Below are 18,950 nucleotides of genomic sequence, written 5' to 3'. Positions count from 1 at the left end.
TCAGCATATCTGGTGCAATGAGCCCTGGTACTGGTCCTGAGGACTGAAACTACAATGGCTGTACCTGCTCTTTTATACTGCTTTGTTGTATCACCTCTTGGTTCCATCCATCCATCCATTTTCTATACCGCTTATCCGTCAGGGTCGCGGGGGAGCTGGAGCCTATCCCAGCTGACTACGGGCGAGAGGCGGGGTTCACCCTGGACTGGTCGCCAGTCAATCGCAGGGCCAACACACAAAGACAGACAACCACACACTCTCACACTCACACCTAGGGGGCAATGTAGAGCAGCCAATTAACCTAATGTGCATGTTTTTGGTATTGTGGGAGGAAGCCGGAGAACCCGGAGAAAACCCACGCAGGCACAGGGAGAACATGCAAACTCCACATAGAAGGGCCCAGACCGGGATTCAAACCTGGAACCCTCTTGCTATGAGGTGACAGTGCTAACCACTGCACCACCGTGCCGCCCACCTCTTGGTTCCTCTCCAAAAAAATACACCAAACAAACATCCACTCACATGTCATAAATATTGGTGTTGCTTGCTTTCTCGTAGGTTTTTCCACACCGACCATCTTGGCAGCTTCTCCTCCAGGAAATCAGATTTTAATGGTGCCAAATTCGCTGTGAACACACATCGATCTTTCTTCCTTTCTTCATCATCCTACCTTCAGTTTCTTTCTTCGTACTCCAGCATAAGCAGTTGCTTTAACTGCTATGAGTAGGTACAGTTGTCAAGTAATGTACTGTCTCTGGATTACTTGTGTTTTGTGCATCATATCACAGTGTTGCAGCTTTACTGAAATCACGGTTGTAGCTGTTTGACAGTGTGGGCAGCCATGTTCATTTGATCTACATAAATCAACTGTGGTTTAAAAAAGTTTCCCAATCTCCACAGAAGAAGACTTCTAGTCATAAATAGTCATTTCATTTCATTTCTCCTCGTAAAAAGTTGAACTGGCAATATAATGTGTGTAGCTATAGCCATATTTAATTCGAGTAAAACTTATTTGCCGAGTGGGGACTTTGCTTTGCTGTCAATTTCAGCATTTCCTCCTGATCCCCAAATGCAACAAATTACTTTGATTTCGCACACGCTGTCAGTGACGTTTACCGTCCCCGGAAACAGCGGCAGAGTGAGACGTCTTCGCTCCCGCCGCCTCTCTGCTCACCGCTTTAGGAAACGTGGCCTTAACGAGACTCCAGCAGCACGTCTGTAGATGAATGAGAAACACGCAGCCTCAGCTTCCACCTCAGTCCGTCTGTCAGTCTCTGCCACAGCTCCAGCACTGCCCCCGGTCCCCTGAAGCCCGTCTCTGAAGAACCATGTCCGAGGAAGAACAAGTCCCGGCCTCGGCCCCGGAGGCCGCCGCCGCCGCCGTCCTGGATGCCCTGAATGCCACGGACTCCAACGGGACCAAGGCGCTCAACGCTACAGTGAAATTCGTGGCCACCCCGGAGGGCACGGCGCTGGCATACGGAAGCCTGGTGCTCATGGCGCTGCTGCCCATCTTCTTTGGAGCCTTGCGGTCCGTCTCCTGCTCCAAATCTAAGGTAACGCGCTTTCGCCTCAGCCCGCTGCTGTTAGCCTCCGCCGGCTAGCTAGTTCAGCTAACGGCTAGCGAACGGCTCGTCAGGCGATGGCCAGCGAGTCTCAGATGTTTTAAATGACAGCCCTCAAGCTCAACACCAGGAAGAGCTCGGGCTAAACTTAGTAAAGCCTCATGTGTGTTAAGGTTAAGGACAGAGCCATAGAAACGATCCGCTTCCCGGTCAGAATGAGGCAGAACTGACGTTACAGGTGTTGGCTTTTTTTAGCAGTCACTTTGAACGTCAGCAGGTGTTCCCTGCTGTGACAGGTGCTCACTAACGTGTTATCTGCTTGTTGTGATACTGCCCGGCGGGCCGCTGGGTCCAGTGATGGTCCCCGGTGTTTACCTGCGCTCAGACGTGTCGTCAACCCGGGCCAAATGCCCACCTTTGGTTTTAGCATCAAATCCACAAGAAGCACAGAGAGGCAGCTAATATAACTCAGTACATCAACAGGTGAGATAAAAGAGATGGCAGAAGGAGTTAATCCAACGTGTGGGGAAGCGGAACAGCACTGACAGACTCAGGTGTGTGTGTGTGTGTGTGTGTGTGCCAGAGAGGAAGACAGACGTGTACCACACGGATTTATTTGCACTCTTTTGGGGGTTTTTTCGGACATGCGCAGTTGTGCTTGTTAGCGGTAATGACGCCCACATCCTCAGCGCAGTTTGAAGCTGACGGTGGTTTCTGAAGGACAACAGCTCAGTGTGATCGAGACTGGAGTAGAACGTAGTACTTTTACTCAGGTGCCGTTTCCATTTTACTCTGCTGTGTACTTCCACCCCGCTGCTTTAGAAAGGCTGATTTTGTCCATTTCACTTAAACAGCACGTTCAGATTATAATGAAATGAAGTGAAATGCACTATATGGACAAAACTCTTCTGTGAAGGCTTTCCACAACATGTTGGAGTGTTTCTGTGGGAATTTGTGCCCATTCATGCAGTAGAGCATTTGTGAGGTCACACACTGATGTTGGACCAAAAGGCCTGGCTCACAATCTCCGTTCCAGTTCATCCCAAAGGTGTTGGATGGGGTTGAGGTCAGGGCTCTGTGTGGGCCAGTCAAGTTCTTCCACACCAAACTCATCCAACCATGTCTTTATGGAGCTTTGCTTTGTGCACTGGGACACAGTCATGCTGGAATAGAAAAGGGCCTTCAACAAACTGTTGCCACAAAGCTGGAAGCATAGCATTGTCCAAAATGTCTTGGTGTGCTGAAGCATTAAGAGAGAAGAGATGTGTCCCAATACTTTTGTCCATATAGTGTATGAGTCACTTAGTAAGCTGTGGTGTGTTGTTGTTACATTCATCCATATGTTGTTTTGAAACAGACACTCAGAGTACTTGGACTTGAATGCAGGACTTGTAACAGAGTACTTCTACACTGTAGCATCGTTACTTTTACTTCCAGCGTTTGTCGTAGGACACAACATGTGTAAAGCAGAGGAAAATTCATTCTTCATAATCAAAGGACAAGCTTGTGAAGTGTGTGTGAGCTGTAACATCACTTCAGGTGTGTTAAAGCACTCGTCACAGCCTTGTTACTCCGAGCTCACCTGTCCTTGGCCTCACCTCGATGTGCAGCGAAGTAGCAGCTCTGCACCTTTTTACGCTTGCTAGCTGTAAGCAGGTAGCAGGAAGTTAGCGACCTGAACACGGCTCGCTAACTGACGCGAGCTTCTTCCAGCCGCCTGCTCCTCCTCAGTCGCTTCTGCTTTACGTTCGTCTCACTCTAAAGACTGCTCAGTCGTGAAATAGGAAGTGTTTTCATTAAGTGTGGGGTGGCGGCTGGTCACTGATCGGCTTCAGTCTCATTGGCTCGCTGTGAGAGAGTATGGCAGCCAGCAGGGACAAAAGTTTGAGGAAAAAGCAAAGATGATGGAAATGATTTCAGTCTGCGTTTGAATCCTGCTCCTGAGCTTTGTTGCATGGCGTCCTCCCTCTTTCTCCTCCTCCCTGCTTCCCCCGTCTGTCTCTGTCTCTGACTTTCTGTCTCTCTGTCTCTGTCTCTCTGACTCTCTGTTTCTGTCTCTCTGTCTCTGACTCTCTGTCTCTCTGTCTCTGACTCTCTGACTCTCTGTCTCTGTCTCTCTGTTTCTGTCTCTCTGTCTCTGACTCCCTGTCTCTCTGTTTCTGTCTCTCTGTCTCTCTGTCTCTGACTCTCTGTCTCTCTGTCTCTGTCTCTCTGTCTCTAACTCTCTGTCTCTGACTCTCTGTCTCTCTGTTTCTGTCTCTCTGTCTCTGACTCCCTGTCTCTCTGTCTCTGACTCCCTGTCTCTCTGTTTCTGTCTCTCTGACTCTCTGTCTCTGACTCTCTGACTCTCTGTCTCTCTGTTTCTGTCTCTGTCTCTGTCTCTCTGTCTCTGACTCTGACTTTCTGTCTCTCTGTCTCTCTGTCTCTCTGACTCTCTGTCTCTGTCTCTGTCTCTGTCTCTCTGTCTCTGTCTCTGACTTTCTGTCTCTGACTTTCTGTCTCTGACTCTCTGTCTCTGACTCTGACTCTCTGTCTTTGTCTCTGACTTTCTGTCTCTCTGTCTCTGACTCTCTGTCTCTGACTCTCTGTCTCTGACTCCCTGTCTCTCTGTTTCTGTCTCTCTGTCTCTGTCTCTCTGTCTCTCTGACTCTATGTCTCCGTCTCTCTGACTCTCTGTCTCTCTGTCTCTGACTCTCTGACTCTCTGTCTCTGACTCTCTGTCTCTGACTCTCTGTCTCTGACTCTCTGTCTTTGTCTCTGTCTCTGACTCTCTGTCTCTGACTCTGACTTTCTGTCTCTAACTCCCTGTCTGTCAGCCATCTTTATAATGAAAAATGTTTAATCGTTTAAAGTGATATCCTCTCAGATTTCAACAGTGATGATTTGTTTCCTGCATGTGACTTGCTGGCTTGCTTCCAGTCCTCCTCTCGGTCTGATTCCTCTCTCTCCCTGTCTGTCCACATCTGTCTGTCCACCCATCCATCCTGTCTGTCTGTAGGAGCTTGGAGAAAATGATTGCGATTCTGGGTTCAGAGTGAGTATGAGAGTGTACACAGTTTGTTTACAGCACTAACACAACAGGAAGTGATGAACACGGGAGAGGGGGGGGGGGGTGGCGCGCACTGCAGTGTCCCACTCGGGTTGCATAACCAAAACACCATTAAAATGCAGAGGAAATAAGTATCTGTAACTGTGTTCTTGTAGCTTGACTTCAGGATGTTTTCCAACCAGACCAAAACGTACCTGTAAATTTTAAAACAGGAGTTTAATGACACATAATCAGTCGTCTCAGTCTTTATGTCCTGAGGCCTCGAGTCCAACACTCACTCACTGCTTGTACTTTCATGAGTTTGCTCAAATGTACAAACTCAAAGTACTTTTACCTCCAAACTGTACTTCAGTACATGTGTTTACTGTAGGCTCCAGTTTGTCATTGGCTCAGCGACAGCTTAAACACAAAATGTGAAGAAGCTTCGAAGCATTCGTGTCAGCTGAAGATCCTCTTTGTCCTCCGTCCGTCCTCTCCTGTCCCAGTTTGTCTCTCCGGGGAGCAGCAGGAGCAGAATATAGCTGGAGGTGGCTCTCGGGGACGGCGGTCGGCCCGCTGTGGTCGCTCCATCTCCGTTAGCAGCAGGTTCCACAGAGTGACAGCGAAACGCCAAGGCGTCACGTTTTCAGAAAGCCCGGTTTGTTTGCACGACGTAGTTTGTCCATTTGTTTGGACGCAGCTCACAAAGAGCAGCGCGGCATGTGACGTCCAGCGAGACACTCTGCCGTCCTGTGGTGTCTCATCGTCAGCTCGGCCTCCATCACTTGCGTCCTTCTGCTTTCTCGCCATAGTGACTTTGAGATGTGCACTCTGAGTGGACCACAGTGAGGAGGACTGCAGACTGTCGTGCTTCCACATTTCACACATTCACACAAAGACTTGAATTAGAAGTGAAAAGTGCCGCAGTCAGCAGTCAGTCTGCTTTTGCTGGATGATATAAAAAATAATCAAATAATGAAACTAATCCCGCTGTGGTAATGTAATAGCACAATAATGCAAGTACAACTTGTCAACGAGCAACGAACTTCGCTCATCCCGAATGTGTGAAAGAGCTTTGTGCGATGCGTCGGTAACTGAGGCTGCTGATTGGCCTGACTCAGACTCTATTTTCCCTGCGTGTTGTGACAGCTCAGGCACATCTGTCTCGCTGTGGAGCTTTACAGCCGACTTTCACGCTGTAACGTGAACACCGTCGAAACAAAGAGAGATTCTGCCAGTTTATAGGATAAAAGGGAACACGTGAGTGTGAGTGCGTCTCGCAGGGTTTCTGTTGCCGTCGCCTGCTGCTGACAGGACACATCTGCTTCAGTGCGACTGAGGCCTCGGTAACGAAGCGGTCGTCATGTGTGACATCAGTGGGCTGCTGCCGCCTGTGCTGACTGCAGTGATGTGACTCCTGATGTGCTTAGTGATCACTTTAATGTTGCTTGTTAGCCTGATGTCTCCTGGAGGAACATGCGTCCATCTGTCCTCTGTTTCTCTCTCCTCTCAGAATGCATCAGACATGCCGGAGACGATCACCGGTCGAGACGCAGCCCGGTTTCCCATCATCGCCAGCTGCACTCTGTTTGGACTCTACCTCTTCTTCAAGGTGACTTGGGGTTTCCTGGGCCCTCCTGCAGGGGCCCTCATGTAGAGCTGTGGGCGTGCGTCCCGCTGCCGTAAATTCACCCTGGGCGTTCTGTGTTTTGTGCAGGTGTTTTCTCAAGAGTACATCAACCTGCTGCTGTCGGTCTACTTCTTCGGCCTCGGCGTCCTGGCGCTCTCTCACACCATGAGGTAAAGCAGCGCGCTGACGGCAAAGTGGTTTCGTTTCTGTGCTGTCGGAGGTTAAGCATTCTTTCTTTTTGTTTCTGTCCCTCAGTCCCCTGATGTCCAGAGTCTTTCCAGATTCCTTCCCAAACAAACAGTACCAGCTGCTCTTCACTCAGGGCTCTGGAGAGTCCAAAGAAGGTGATGTCTCTGACCCCCACCCTGAGCAAAGCGCTCACGTAGTCCATGTGCTCGCTATGCAAGCCTGCTTCACCAAGTTCCAGAACGACGCACCTCTTCACATACGGCGGCCCAAAATCACACACTTCATGGTGCTTTCGGATGCACGTTGAGACTCGGGAATCGGTACTCAAATGGTCACCAAGTTTGTTTAAGAACAGGAAGGTCGAATTGAATTGAATTTTTTCAAAAAGCGGATTTGGTTGGTGGCCCTGCTCGCACACACCTCTGATGCAGCGGCGTTGAAATGAAGTAATGAAGTGTCCTCTTGTGTAAGGTAATTTTGCTGCACTTCCTGTTCCCTTTAAAGGTCACGTGACACCTCAGGTCGGACGCCGCAGTATTTCTGCCTCCGATGCAGTGGAGGTGAATGTAACTTTGTTGGTAGTCTTGACTCCGACGCCGCGCATGAACACGCTGTGGTTCGCAGGAGCCGCGTGTTCGTCAGAAAGGATCTCTAATGAAAAGCGCTCACGCTGCGGTCGGTCAGCTCCACACTGCAGAAATCTGACGAAACGCGTGCTTCTTGTATCCTGCCTCAGGATGAAGGATTTTTTTTGTTTGTTTTGTCTTTTTCTTTTTTTAGATTTAAATTCTGAATTCAGGCTTGTCTCTCTGCAGAAATTGTCAACTATGAGTTTGACACAAAGAACCTGGTGTGTCTGCTCATCAGCAGTGTGGTGGGGGTCTGGTACCTGCTCAAAAAGGTAGAGTTGGACAACACACACGTGACCGCTGGCGCCGCGGGAATCTGTTTTGTGGTGCCGCAGCACAGGTGGTGATCCTCGCGCTCTGTGTTTTCTGACATTGCAGCACTGGATAGCCAATAACCTGTTTGGCCTGGCCTTTGCCCTGAACGGAGTGGAGCTGCTCCACCTGAACAACGTCAGCACCGGCTGCATCCTGCTGGGGGGGCTCTTCATCTACGACGTCTTTTGGGTGAGATGACTTTCAACATGGTGCATGTTCACATGTCCCGTCGCTCCGTTGCACAGGACCGTTTCACACCTCACAAGTTTCATTCAGTCTCACATACTGATGACGTAAATGTGGACGGAGGACGCAGATGAAGACGTGCTGTCGCTCCACATGTCTTCATCTTCCTTCATGCAGGATCAACTCTAAACAAACTTTAGCGTATTCTTCTTGAAAATGGAATGTGATGAACATCTGTGTGTCTCTCCAGGTGTTTGGCACCAACGTCATGGTAACAGTCGCCAAGTCCTTTGAAGCACCAATCAAATGTAAGCGTGCAGGTTTCTGCTGTGCTGTACTCACTGTTGTTCTTTAAGGCTTCTGCAGCCAGCAGAACCAGAATCGGTTTTTTGTTGACATGCCGTGACTCTCTGTCCTCCAGTGGTCTTTCCTCAGGACCTGTTGGAGAAAGGACTGGAAGCCAGTAACTTTGCCATGCTGGGTCTGGGTGACATCGTCATCCCGGGTATCTTCATCGCCCTGCTGCTGCGCTTCGACGTCAGGTAAAAGCCGCCACAGAGGTTCTCTCTCTGGGCTGGAGGAGTCCGGTGCTCCTCGTGATCTTCTCACTGTGTGGCTGAGGAAAGTGTTGAACTGTCCATCCTCCCACAGCCTGAAGAAGAACAGCAGGACATATTTCTACTCCAGTTTCCTGGCCTACATCTTCGGACTGGGACTCACCATCTTCGTCATGCACACCTTCAAACACGCTCAGGTAGGAGGCACCTTTGAGAGGAGCGGTACACCCAAAAATGAAATTTCAGTTGAGCTTCTTCAGTTTAGCAGAATGCTGTGAAGCTCCAGAAACCTCAGCTGACTTCCTGTCAGCGTGGGGCTGAGGACGTAACGACTGGGTTTTCAATTTTGGGTGAGCTGCTCCTGTTTTTTTGTGACTACATACAAGGAAATGCTAGCTGGAAAACAAACAGCTCCAAAAGTGCACACAAATGAGTTCTATGAATATTGATGAGAATACACTCGACTGTTGAATAGGATAAACGGCGCCAACATGTCTTCACAGTCTCCTCGGCTCACATCCGCTGAGGCTCAGTTTGTTTACGGGCTGAGGACTGATGTCTGTCTGTCTGTCTGTCTGTCTGTCTGTCTGTCTGTCTGTCTGTCTGCAGCCCGCCCTGCTCTACCTGGTCCCAGCCTGCATCGGCATCCCCGTCTTCGTAGCTCTGGTCAAAGGAGAGCTCACAGAGATGTTCAGGTGAGTAACCGTGGTAACCGCACATCCTGGTGGCATAGTGACGATTCGGAGTCCACCTGACGTTTGACGCAGATGCAGCCGAGTGTGATTAAATGATATTTTGATGACTGTACGGGGGAAGATGTGCACCGTTTATTCCTTGTCACAGAACTTTTTGATTAGTAGAACACTGCTGTCACTGCAGTCGCTGTTATGGAAATTCTGATCTTTATCTTTCTTGGTTTTATGACTTCCTTCATGAATAATAGACTAAACCTGGAGTTAGTTATGAGCTATTGGACATCCAGATTCAACATTCTCACAGATGATTGGTCAGTTTGTGAACCCTTTTTGATCACATGGTATTGTGTAGCTCGAGCCGCATGACGGGACGGGCTGGCTGACAGACAGACAGACAGACAGACAGACAGACTGACTGTCTGTTCCTGAGTGTCTGCATGTGAGAGGGCTGAGTTGTTCCCACACGACGACACAAAGTGCGGGATGACGCTAACGTCTGTGGGATTAACTCGGACCTTCTGCTTCCGCAGTTCAGACTGACAGTCACAGTGTTTGGTCTGCTCATCTTCCTCATCGCTGTGACGTGTCTTCCTCTGTCTTCTTGACTTCACCTGTTCATCTCTCCTCCTCCTCCTCCTCCATCCCTCTCGTTTGTCAGAGTCTTCAGCAGTAGAGCTCAGTGGTTTGAAGCTTTGAACTTTACAGATTAAGATAAAATCGTAACTTTCTCTTCTCTTTCTCTCCTCCCTGTCGTCTATTTTTCACCTTTTTTTCTTTTCTCCACCACATCTCTCCTTACCATCGAACCCCCCTCTCTGTCTCTCTCTCTCTGTCATCACCCCCCCCCCGCGGTGGTTAGCTATGAGTCATCAGAGGAAGTCCTCCCAGGCTCTCCCAGACTCACTTCCTTTCCAACTGTCAGCGGCTCGCCTGCCAGCCTGGCTAGCTCCATGGATGCTGTCTCTATGGCGACAGGCTCCTCCCCTCGCCGCCGACGGTTACAGCCCACGCCCCACATGTAGAGGCCCCGTCCCTTTCTCTTTACCCTGCCCCTCCTGTCTCACCTGGGCAGGTAATCAGCCCGTCAACCAGACGAGTGCTTTCATTCCTCCATCCATCCGTCACTCTGTGTGTCATAAAGTTTCCCATCACGCCTACAGACCAAAGCGATGACGGCGGCACCAAAACACACACTGAAATCATGTCAACGAGCGCCATGTTGAAAACCACACATAAGTCAGCAGCACTTGATTTGTGTAAAGATAAAAGTAATAGCACCATAAACTACAACAGCGTCTGTGTGAGCTGGACGAGCTCTTCGTTTGCTATGATTGAGCGGTTGAGAGCGATGTTCCACCTGCGTGTTGCTCAGACAGGATGTCGTGCAGGGTTCGTGTTCAGGTGTGGCAGACCAGCATCCAGCTCCTCCTTCAGAGAGGCTGTGTCATTCCAGAGTATTTCTTTCTCCCGTCTCTGTGTGCTTCCTTCTGTATAACACACCAAGCGACATGATGGAAACTTTTGTCTCTTTTTTTCACCCCTTAATGTCCATAATGCTATGTGCTGCCATCTTGTTCTGGTGATGTCATTTTGAGCCAGAGTCTGTGCAGTAGTGATCGGGAGGTGGAGCTGCGGTATTGAGTCCCGCCCACGCACCCGTCTGAGCCAATCAGGAGCAGCACTCAGCTGTCAGTTATGACGTTTCAGACCCTTTTTACAGCATCAAATAACAAATTGAAACCAAACCGATCAGAACAACGTCAGAACGACCTAAAACGACACAAAACCATCTTTGGGAAAAATTCATTTGATGTGTACTTTGAGTTTTTAGTTTGGCTCCTGTCCCATCTGCTAACATGGAGGGGGAGGAGCTTATGAGCTGTGCTGCGACCCATCGGGGACACTAGCGGGACTTCCTGTGTGTTTGGAGACATCTTCCTCAGCATTGCTCATGACTTTGTGACCGAACTCTCTGTTCTCTGTCAGTGTTGATCAGCCGCCTCGCGTCTGCACACACACACACACACACAAACACTCATTCGGTTGAAGGAAGAAGCGATGATGATGATGATGATGATGATTTGTGTGTGTGTCGCTCTCTCTTCCTATCTGTTCCTCCCCCTTTGTCTCCAGGTATGAGGAGTCGCCCCCCGAGGAAGAGGCTGCTAAAGAGGACTCGTCAGAATCGGAGAAAAAGGACCAATAGCATCCATCGCTGCCCCTTTCTGTCCCCCTTCCCCCCCCCAGACACGTTTCATCCAGCCTGCTGCCAACACATTTCACTGAAGCCCCTCCCTTGCCCGCCTCTCCAGCTTCCTGTTTGTCACTGGGGGGAACCGGGGCTCATGTAGCCAACGTGTTTGTCTCTGATAACCATGGGAACGGCCGCTGGTCTCCGTGGTAACGGCTGCTGTCGGTGCTGGTGTTTATGATTAAAGGTTGTTTCGTTACAACAGCTCAGACTCGGTGCCTGCCATGATTCCTCTCTGTCTGTGAGCTGCTCGCACACAGGAACACGGAGCCTCCAGGGGTCTAACGACACGTCTGGGGAGCACACGTGATGAACATGTGAACGCGGATGCTGCTGCAGCATCTTCACATGTGACCTTCTTGTGTGCTTGCAGCTCTGTGGCTCAGATAGACCAGGAAACCCTGAATCACAGCTGTTTGAAGGTTCGCTTGAGCCTTTGAACAGCCTCAAAACTCACATGGTGAAACGAAACGCTTCCTCCAAACAAACGGCCGTGACTCTCATTGGTTTAAACCTGAGCTCATACACACCGACACGCCACTCCCACTTCCTGGCACATGGAGGACACCTGTTCATCACCCAGATGTGCTTCCCCGTCTCTGGGGTTTCATCATTTCCTGGTTTATTCGAGCTGCTGCTCACTCTGCCTTCTGCTTTCTCACATCAGTGTTTTCTGTTGGTTCAGTTTTGTTTTCCTTTTTCTTGTACAAGGCCAGAATTTTAAGCTGAAAATCACGCACTTGTCTAAACCCTGACTGTGTTTGTCCTGAAAGGCAGCACAATGTGAGTGTTTCCAAGCACAGAAACATAGACAAGTAAGGGTTTAAATTGACAACAGTTTTAAACCAAAGGGACCAAATGTTTTCTCCAAACTCAGCTCTTCTGATTTAGTTCTGGTTCGTCTGCCTGACGATTCAAAAGGAAGCGGCAGGTGAGCATTTACCTGCTGGGTTACACAAATCAGTCTTAAAGTTCTGGCCTGTGAGAGGAGTAAACGGAGGAGGAGGAGGAGGAGGAGGCACACTGAACCTTCTCTGCTGAATACTTCCAGTCACTTCCAGTCCTCGTTCTCAGAGCGTATTGGTGGAGAGGCTGTGAGGGGAGGGGCCCTGTGACGTCGTCATCCAATAAGCTGTGAGAATCAGTTGAGAACTGAGGGGTTTTTTTTTCTTCCACCAGCATTCTCAGACCTGATGGTTTCATGTTTGTTTTTAGTGATAACATTTTTCCCAACAGTTTATTTTCATCCCGTCATTCTGGACGAGATTCTCATCCATATGAAAATATTTGTTCTCTGACATGTAAGAGACAAAACTCAGCTGCCACACGGTGACTCATTCAGTCACTGAAAGCCTGTCAGAATCGACGGCTCGTGGCGCCAACTTTACTGCTCGACTCTAAAGCGAATCAGCATTTAGTTTCTCACCTCCTGCGGTGTTGGGCGACGAGTGAAACAAAATGGTCAACACCGAAGCGGAGAAGAGATATTCTTACTGTCAGTGCCAAGTACGGATCATCTTCCAGAGACATTTCATTGGAAATAGATTTCCCATAATGCAACTTGATAGGAGACATCTTACTTTCAGAGGCTGAGTTGGGCCGCCAGTAACCCAAGCGATCCGGATCTGGACTTGATAATTTGATGAAGTGGCTCTTTAAAGTACATTTCTTTAAGGGGTTTTGCGTGTCGGATTTTGCCTAAAAATCACAATTTAAAACTAAAACTGGCAGATTAATTTAGAACCAAACATTCTGACTTTTTCTTCTCATTTTCACTTGGAACCAGAATTTTTACTGCTTTTTGTTTTTATTATAATCTTGTTATCTAATGGCTTTTTGCAAAGTAGCGTTTACTTCATTTAAACTCTGGCAGACATTCAAACATGTTGGCGTTTGGCTCACAGATTGAAATGAACCGAAATCTTGAAAGTTTTTGGATGCTTGAGGAAAGCTGCTCTGACTGGATGTATTCAGCCTCGCATTGTTGTTCTCGATGTTCTTGATGTCGATGCTTTATTAAGAGAGTTTTGTATTTTGATGTAAAAAGGAGACGTTCAGTCACCCCTCATCATTTTGAATATGATGTACCCGACATGTTTTTCGTTCTTCTTTCTCCCGTCACATTTGTGCAGGAGGTTGTTTTATGGCCCTGACTGTATCTATTTTATTTGCAATAAAGTTTTTGGTGTTTTGATCACCGTATAGAGAAGCATAACTCTGAGTCCTTCTGCTTCTTTGATGCACAAATCCAGTTTTCATCTTCACATTTTAAATAATGAGTTTGAAAAACATGGTGCCAGAAGATCTGTGAGGAGCTCTGTGTTTAATGGGGATGACCCACATCCACACCTTCTGGCTTGCAGATAAAAGCAATAATAATCTGAATCTCTAAATCTCCTAACCTCTGCTGTGTACTTCATGCTGAAGTCAAACTTCCACTGGATTCACTGAATCTGTGTCTAAATGAACAATAAAAGCAGCTCACATCGGACCGGTGAAATTCACGCTGTTTTACCCCAAGACAGAACGAGTCAATTCAGTTCTGAACAATAATAGAAAAATATCACGTCAGTACTTACTAAATTAATTATTTATTTAATATTTTAGTCCAAGATTAGTACCAAATACACAGAGAAACACTCACATCTTCACATTTGTCATCACCCTTTTCTGACAGTGCACAGTATTTTCAGGTTATTCTGAGGAAATGGGTTTAAGATGAACAACAAAATATCCAGTCAGACAGTTACATCTCATCAGGTTACAGGCCTCAGACGCTGGGATGTTTACTGATGATTACCTAATATTAGCATGCTAACGCTGAGAACCTTTTAAACTTTTAAAACTGAGAAAAGATATTATTACATTGCAATCACACTATTTTGTGCTTGCTTTTTTATTCATTTGTTTATTTAGCAAAATGAATTTTGCAGTCAGAGTTAACTGCTGTTGATTTTGTTTTGAAAAAACAAAAGATCAAACTTTTCTGGCCGCCACATCTAATTTGTTTATTGATTTGTTTTGTACATTTTGCACATTTTGTATTTAAAAGTCAAAGTTTATGACATATTTTTATGGCAAACATATGGCCACTTATGGCCATGAACCTGCTTTTCAGATGTTATTAAGCGATTTTAGAAGTCTGTGGACATGACACATTTATTCTGAAAAGGTGAAAACCGGAAGTACAATCAGAGTTCCGGTTACCAGCGGAACTAAACAGTGTCCAGACTGGTGACTCCGCTTCATAGCTGTTAGCTCTGATAGCTTCTCCCTGTCTGTTTTGGCTCTCTGTTTGAATATGGGAGAAGCAGATGTGACGCTGAATCAGGCCGACGAGAAGCCTCCAGACTCGGGCCTGGTTCCCGGGGAGGACTCGGTGGTCTGGAGCCACGAGGTGGAGGTCTGTCTTTTTCACGCGATGATCGGACACAAACCCGTCGGTAAGAGACAGCTAACGTCGTTAGCCTGCTAGCTGCTGGGGACGTTAACCGCCACACAGTGTCACCAGTTTAACCCAGGGTCTCCCGAGCTGAGGATGCCAAGTTGGTTTAGTAGTTTTGATGTTTTGAATTATGTCCAAGTGTAGTTTTTACGATTTGCAAGTCAGATCAGAGACAGGTGTAGCCAGCCTACGTTAACAAATCAGATCTTAATGCAATAAGTTAGCATTTTTCAAAACATAATATGTCCTTGGTGGTGGACGTGTGAACTCCCGTTTTGGTGAAACGTTAGCAGGTTAACTTATTTCAGGTGTGAAAAGCTGCACTGACGCTGAGACAGCTTACAGTCAGCTGGTCGGTGAGCTAATCTGACTAGTGTTTTGTAAACTGGTGTTCCTTTGTGCTGCACGGTGCTGCGTGAATAAAGATCGTTTCTGGATGTGCAGTCAGCCGCTGGGACTCAGCTTCAGTCTCTGTCTCTTCAGGCGTGAACCGTCACTTCCACATGATCTGCATCAGAGATAAGTTCAGTCAGAACATCGGCCGGCAGGTCTCCTCCTCCGTCATCTGGGATCACCTGGGAACGATGTACGACATGCAGGCCCTGGTGAGGACACACACACACACGCACACACACACACACACACACACACATAAACGCATAAACGCCGTTTTGTCTGCATGAGCTGCCTCTGTTCATCCTCTCTGAAACCTGTGTGTGTGTGTGTGTGTGTGTGTGTGTGTGGCAGCATGAGTCGGAGATCTTGCCGTTTCCAAACACAGAGAAGAGCTTCTCCCTGCCTGATGATCTCATCCAGGAGGTTAAAGAAGGTGAGAACGAGGCCTCTGTTGGAAGAGAGCAGCTGCTGTGTTCTGTTTTGTTTTAGCAGTGCGTCTTTATGGCTGCCATGTAACTTCATGTAACCCTGTCACAATAACAACTGTTTCACTTATAGAACATTTGAAAATCGGTCAAATGTAGCTTTGGTAGGTTTTCTCTCACAATGTGGGTGAATGGAGGTGTGACAGCTGAAGAGCAAATACACTACATAGACATAAGTATCCAGACACCCGTCTCTATGGGGCTGTTCCTCAGGGTTTGGGCTCGGCCCCTGACTTCCAGTGAAGGGAAATCTTAATGCTTCAGCACACCAAGACATTTTGGACAATGCTATGCTTCCAACTTTGTGGCAACAGTTTGTTGAAGGCCCTTTTCTATTCCAGCATGACTGTGCCCCAGTGCACAAAGCAAAGCTCCATAAAGACATGGTTGGATGAGTTTGGTGTGGAAGAACTTGACTGGCCCACACAGAGCCCTGACCTCAACCCCATCCAACACCTTTGGGATGAACTGGAACGGAGATTGTGAGCCAGGCCTTTTGGTCCAACATCAGTGTGTGACCTCACAAATGCTCTACTGCATGAATGGGCACAAATTCCCACAGAAACACTCCAACATGTTGTGGAAAGCCTTCACAGAAGAGTGGAAGCTGTTAGAGCTGCAAAGCTGTCTGTGTGTTTACAATGAGACGTCATTAAAGTCCCTGTTGGTGTGAAGGGCGGCTGTCCCAATACTTTTCTCTATATAGTGTACCTGCAGAGACGATGATGTCCATATCAACCTCAGATGTGTGCTGTATTTACTGATGATTACCTAATATTAGCATGCTAACATGCTCAGTTAAGACAGCGAAGATGATGCAGAAGGTTAGCCTTGTCACTGTGAGCATGTTAGCTTGTTGATGTTAGCACTTTACCCACAGAGCTGCTAGCGTTGCTGCATCTGGTGTGTCTCACACCGCTGTGTGTGTGTGTGTGTGTGTGTGTGTGTGTAGGGAAGCTGGGCTCAGAGGAGGAGAACAAAGAAGAGTTCAGGATGGAGAGAGAACCTCCAGCGACACATGAAGAAGGTACTCGTCTCTCTGTCTCTCTAATCTCTCTAGCTGCTGCCCTGCATGGAGAGCCGTTTTATTCAAAATGAAATACAGTAAATAAATATGGGTCTGAAATAAACTCAATTTAATAAACACAAAACACATTAATTTACTCTAAAATAATGTTTTTCACAAGACTACATTTATTTATTTGACAGGACTTTTAATTCATAACGCCACATTTATTTCATGGCTGTGTTAGTTCCACTCCTGGTATGCAAATGAGGGGGCGTGGTCATCTCTGGCCAAAGCAAAAACACCGTGGCGTGCAGGAAGATGTTGGTGGTGTCAGAGGCAGCGTGCTGATCAGCGTGGCTTGTCAGGGGTTAAGGTTCATTTGCACAGGGTCCATCTTTTACTCGCTTCCCGTTCGGTGTTGGTGTGAAACGCATTCCAATACATTCTGGTTGCGCTGCATGACATTTCATGGAAATAGGCAGCGCCGGGCGCAACTGCATACCTCACGAAACTCTGGCCAAACTGAAGGTACATTCAGAAACAGCAACACACAGAAACACATTTCGCCGAACTGCTTTTGAGATACGAGCGAGCGTTTCCAAACGAGCCGGCATGGGTCTGCGTTTTGAGATCCCCGAGCAGACAGCCCACACGTGAGCGTTCGGCCCATCAGTTCCTACTTCCTGGACGTCTTGTACATGAACACGGTGCTCGAGAAGTCTCAGGCAGTTTAAGACTCCGTCATGTGTACAGATGTCCTGTACAGCACTTAGCCGCCAAGCACCTCGACAGAATCTTCAGAATGTCTCCTGACAAGCCAGCACTCCAGCACAGAAAAACCTCACCTCAAGTCATCAGTTATTGTTTGCGGTTAAATTGTGTTTTCAGATGTTTTCAAACTTCCTGTCAAAGTTCTGTGCTGCTGCACTTTGACAGCTGTAGTAATAAAGTCGGTCGTGTTAGCGACCGTCGTGCTCCGGCGTTCCTGAGTTTGACCAAATGAGCGGTTAGGAGACAAAGCTCGTGGAAAAACGAAGAGGGCGAATCCGAACGACGTCTTCTGTTTCTTTTGTTTGAATGTTACGTCTGTGTTCTTTTTCGGTTATGGCTCGTTTCCTGTCTGTGTCTTCAGGCAGCAACTCGTCGGTGAAGATGTCAGAGCGAACGAACAGCAGTCGGGACAAGGAGAGAGAGCGAGACAAGGAGAGGGGAGGAGGGAGCGAAGGAGGAGGAGGAGCAGCGGGAGGAGGGAAGGAGGCGGAGAAGAGGAAGAGGAGTCGAACAGCCGAAAAACTGCTGTCGTCTTCTAACCCGGCGAGTCCGGGAGGAGCCAAGAGGAGACGCACCTGAAAGACAGATGGACGGACGGAGAGACATGGCGTGTGTGTGTGTGTGTGTGTGTGAGAGAGAGAGATTGTGTATGGAGCTGAGATGGAGGACAACCGCAGGAAAAATAACTGAAAAAGAAGTGAAGAAGAAGGTACCGTCACAGGAGTCTGCTGGGTGATCGCTGAGCGCTTCACGATTACTTTGTACCAAATGTCATGTTCGTCATGTGATCACAGCGAGAGGAAGTGACACGTCTGAACGCATCACTGCTGCTGATGATGCAAAAGGCCTCTCGTTTTTCTTTTTCTGTTCATCAGTTTTGTTGTTTTAGAAAACCTGAGGACGGTGGTGTCCCTCCACATATTTTAAAATAGACGTCATTATAGGAGTGCAGGTTAAGTCGAGCTCACTTCACTGATGAAACTTCGCACAGCGCCCTCTAGTGACAGCAACGGGTTCATACTGCTTTTCACAGAGCAGAGAGGAACACTGCCCCCTGCTGGTCGGCTAAAGGAATCATTACATCAGTGTTTTTATTCACAGTTGATGATCTCCTGCAAACACGGCAGCGCAGAGAAAGTTCTGTTTTTAACGAAGGTGCGGATTCAACACGATCGATCATAAAGTATCAATCAGGTGTCATCAGAAGTATTGTCAGTTCACTGTCGATGTGACGCCTGGCGTGAACCTGGAGCAGGAGTTGAGGTCGTGATGTTCATCTGACTGATGGAGCAAAGTGCGGCGGCTGTCATGTTCCTCTCCAGAATGAACGTCATCACATTTTTTTAAAGTTTATTTATGTGAGTGATGTTTTTTTTCCCCGTTCGTTTGTCTTTGGTCTGATGCAGAAACCTCTCAGTGTGTGTGTGTGTGTGTGTGTGTGTTAGTATTTCAGTCTGTAGAGTTAAACATTTAATTCATTGGTGCACTCTCCACATGATGAAAATAAAATGGTAAATTATTGATGTATGAGTCTTAACAGATGTTTGTGTCATTAAAGTTGTACTCAGATCAGTTACGTCTCCTTCATTCGGCAGCAGCCACCCGTAGCCAAGTACATTTACTCAAGCACTGCACTCGGGTACAAATTCGAGGTGCCACACTTTATGTTCACACTGAGAACTGAAATCAACATGGACGCTGAAACAAATCTGCCCTGAACTCATTTTCAGATCAGTTTGGGAGCTTCTCTTTGATTCTTCACAAATTTTACTTGATGTTGGCTTCGCTTGGTTGAGTCT

General features: G+C 47.7%; 2 protein-coding genes across 5 annotated transcripts; both read left to right on the top strand.

The window, feature by feature from the left end:
• The first annotated feature begins 1,014 nt into the window (after window positions 1–1,014).
• On the top strand, window positions 1,015–13,260 carry hm13 (histocompatibility (minor) 13). Of its 3 annotated transcripts, XM_046396881.1 has the most exons (12): window positions 1,034–1,556; window positions 4,564–4,599; window positions 6,107–6,205; window positions 6,311–6,393; window positions 6,479–6,567; window positions 7,228–7,313; window positions 7,420–7,545; window positions 7,793–7,850; window positions 7,964–8,084; window positions 8,194–8,296; window positions 8,709–8,794; window positions 10,928–13,260. In XM_046396881.1, the coding sequence occupies exons 1-12, from the start codon at window positions 1,329–1,331 to the stop codon at window positions 10,998–11,000; spliced, it is 1,188 nt and encodes a 395-aa protein (XP_046252837.1). In that variant the 5' UTR covers window positions 1,034–1,328; the 3' UTR covers window positions 11,001–13,260. The 3 variants fall into 3 exon arrangements, with proteins under 3 accessions (XP_046252839.1, XP_046252837.1, XP_046252838.1); XM_046396883.1 differs by lacking the exons at window positions 4,564–4,599; window positions 10,928–13,260 and adding an exon at window positions 9,654–10,089 and having other exon boundaries at window positions 1,015–1,556; XM_046396882.1 differs by lacking the exon at window positions 4,564–4,599 and having other exon boundaries at window positions 1,042–1,556.
• A 974-nt stretch (window positions 13,261–14,234) lies between these two features.
• On the top strand, window positions 14,235–18,723 carry LOC124063739 (MRG/MORF4L binding protein). Of its 2 annotated transcripts, XM_046397697.1 has the most exons (6): window positions 14,235–14,488; window positions 14,974–15,095; window positions 15,238–15,319; window positions 16,324–16,398; window positions 17,513–17,773; window positions 18,567–18,723. In XM_046397697.1, exons 1-5 carry the CDS (start codon window positions 14,347–14,349, stop codon window positions 17,728–17,730), a joined length of 639 nt encoding a protein of 212 aa, XP_046253653.1. In that variant the 5' UTR covers window positions 14,235–14,346; the 3' UTR covers window positions 17,731–17,773; window positions 18,567–18,723. The 2 variants fall into 2 exon arrangements, with proteins under 2 accessions (XP_046253653.1, XP_046253652.1); XM_046397696.1 differs by having other exon boundaries at window positions 14,236–14,488; window positions 17,513–18,723.
• Window positions 18,724–18,950: the final 227 nt, after the last annotated feature.

The sequence above is a fragment of the Scatophagus argus genome, chromosome 8, assembly GCF_020382885.2.
Source record: "Scatophagus argus isolate fScaArg1 chromosome 8, fScaArg1.pri, whole genome shotgun sequence".
NCBI classification, from domain to species: Eukaryota; Metazoa; Chordata; class Actinopteri; family Scatophagidae; genus Scatophagus; species Scatophagus argus.
Note: the sequence above shows the minus strand (reverse complement) of the source record. Positions and strands in the feature narration are given on the sequence as shown.

Coding starts and splice junctions, on each gene's coding strand:
- LOC124063739 (XM_046397697.1), top strand. CDS start 14,347: ATGGGAGAAGCAGATGTGACGCTGAATCAGGCCGACGAGAAGCCTCCA. Junction 15,320..16,323: donor CATCCAGGAGGTTAAAGAAG/GTGAGAACGAGG, acceptor GTGTGTGTGTAG/GGAAGCTGGGCTCAGAGGAG. Junction 16,399..17,512: donor TCCAGCGACACATGAAGAAG/GTACTCGTCTCT, acceptor CTGTGTCTTCAG/GCAGCAACTCGTCGGTGAAG.
- hm13 (XM_046396883.1), top strand. CDS start 1,329: ATGTCCGAGGAAGAACAAGTCCCGGCCTCGGCCCCGGAGGCCGCCGCC. Junction 7,851..7,963: donor CTTTGAAGCACCAATCAAAT/GTAAGCGTGCAG, acceptor TCTGTCCTCCAG/TGGTCTTTCCTCAGGACCTG. Junction 8,085..8,193: donor CTGCTGCGCTTCGACGTCAG/GTAAAAGCCGCC, acceptor ATCCTCCCACAG/CCTGAAGAAGAACAGCAGGA.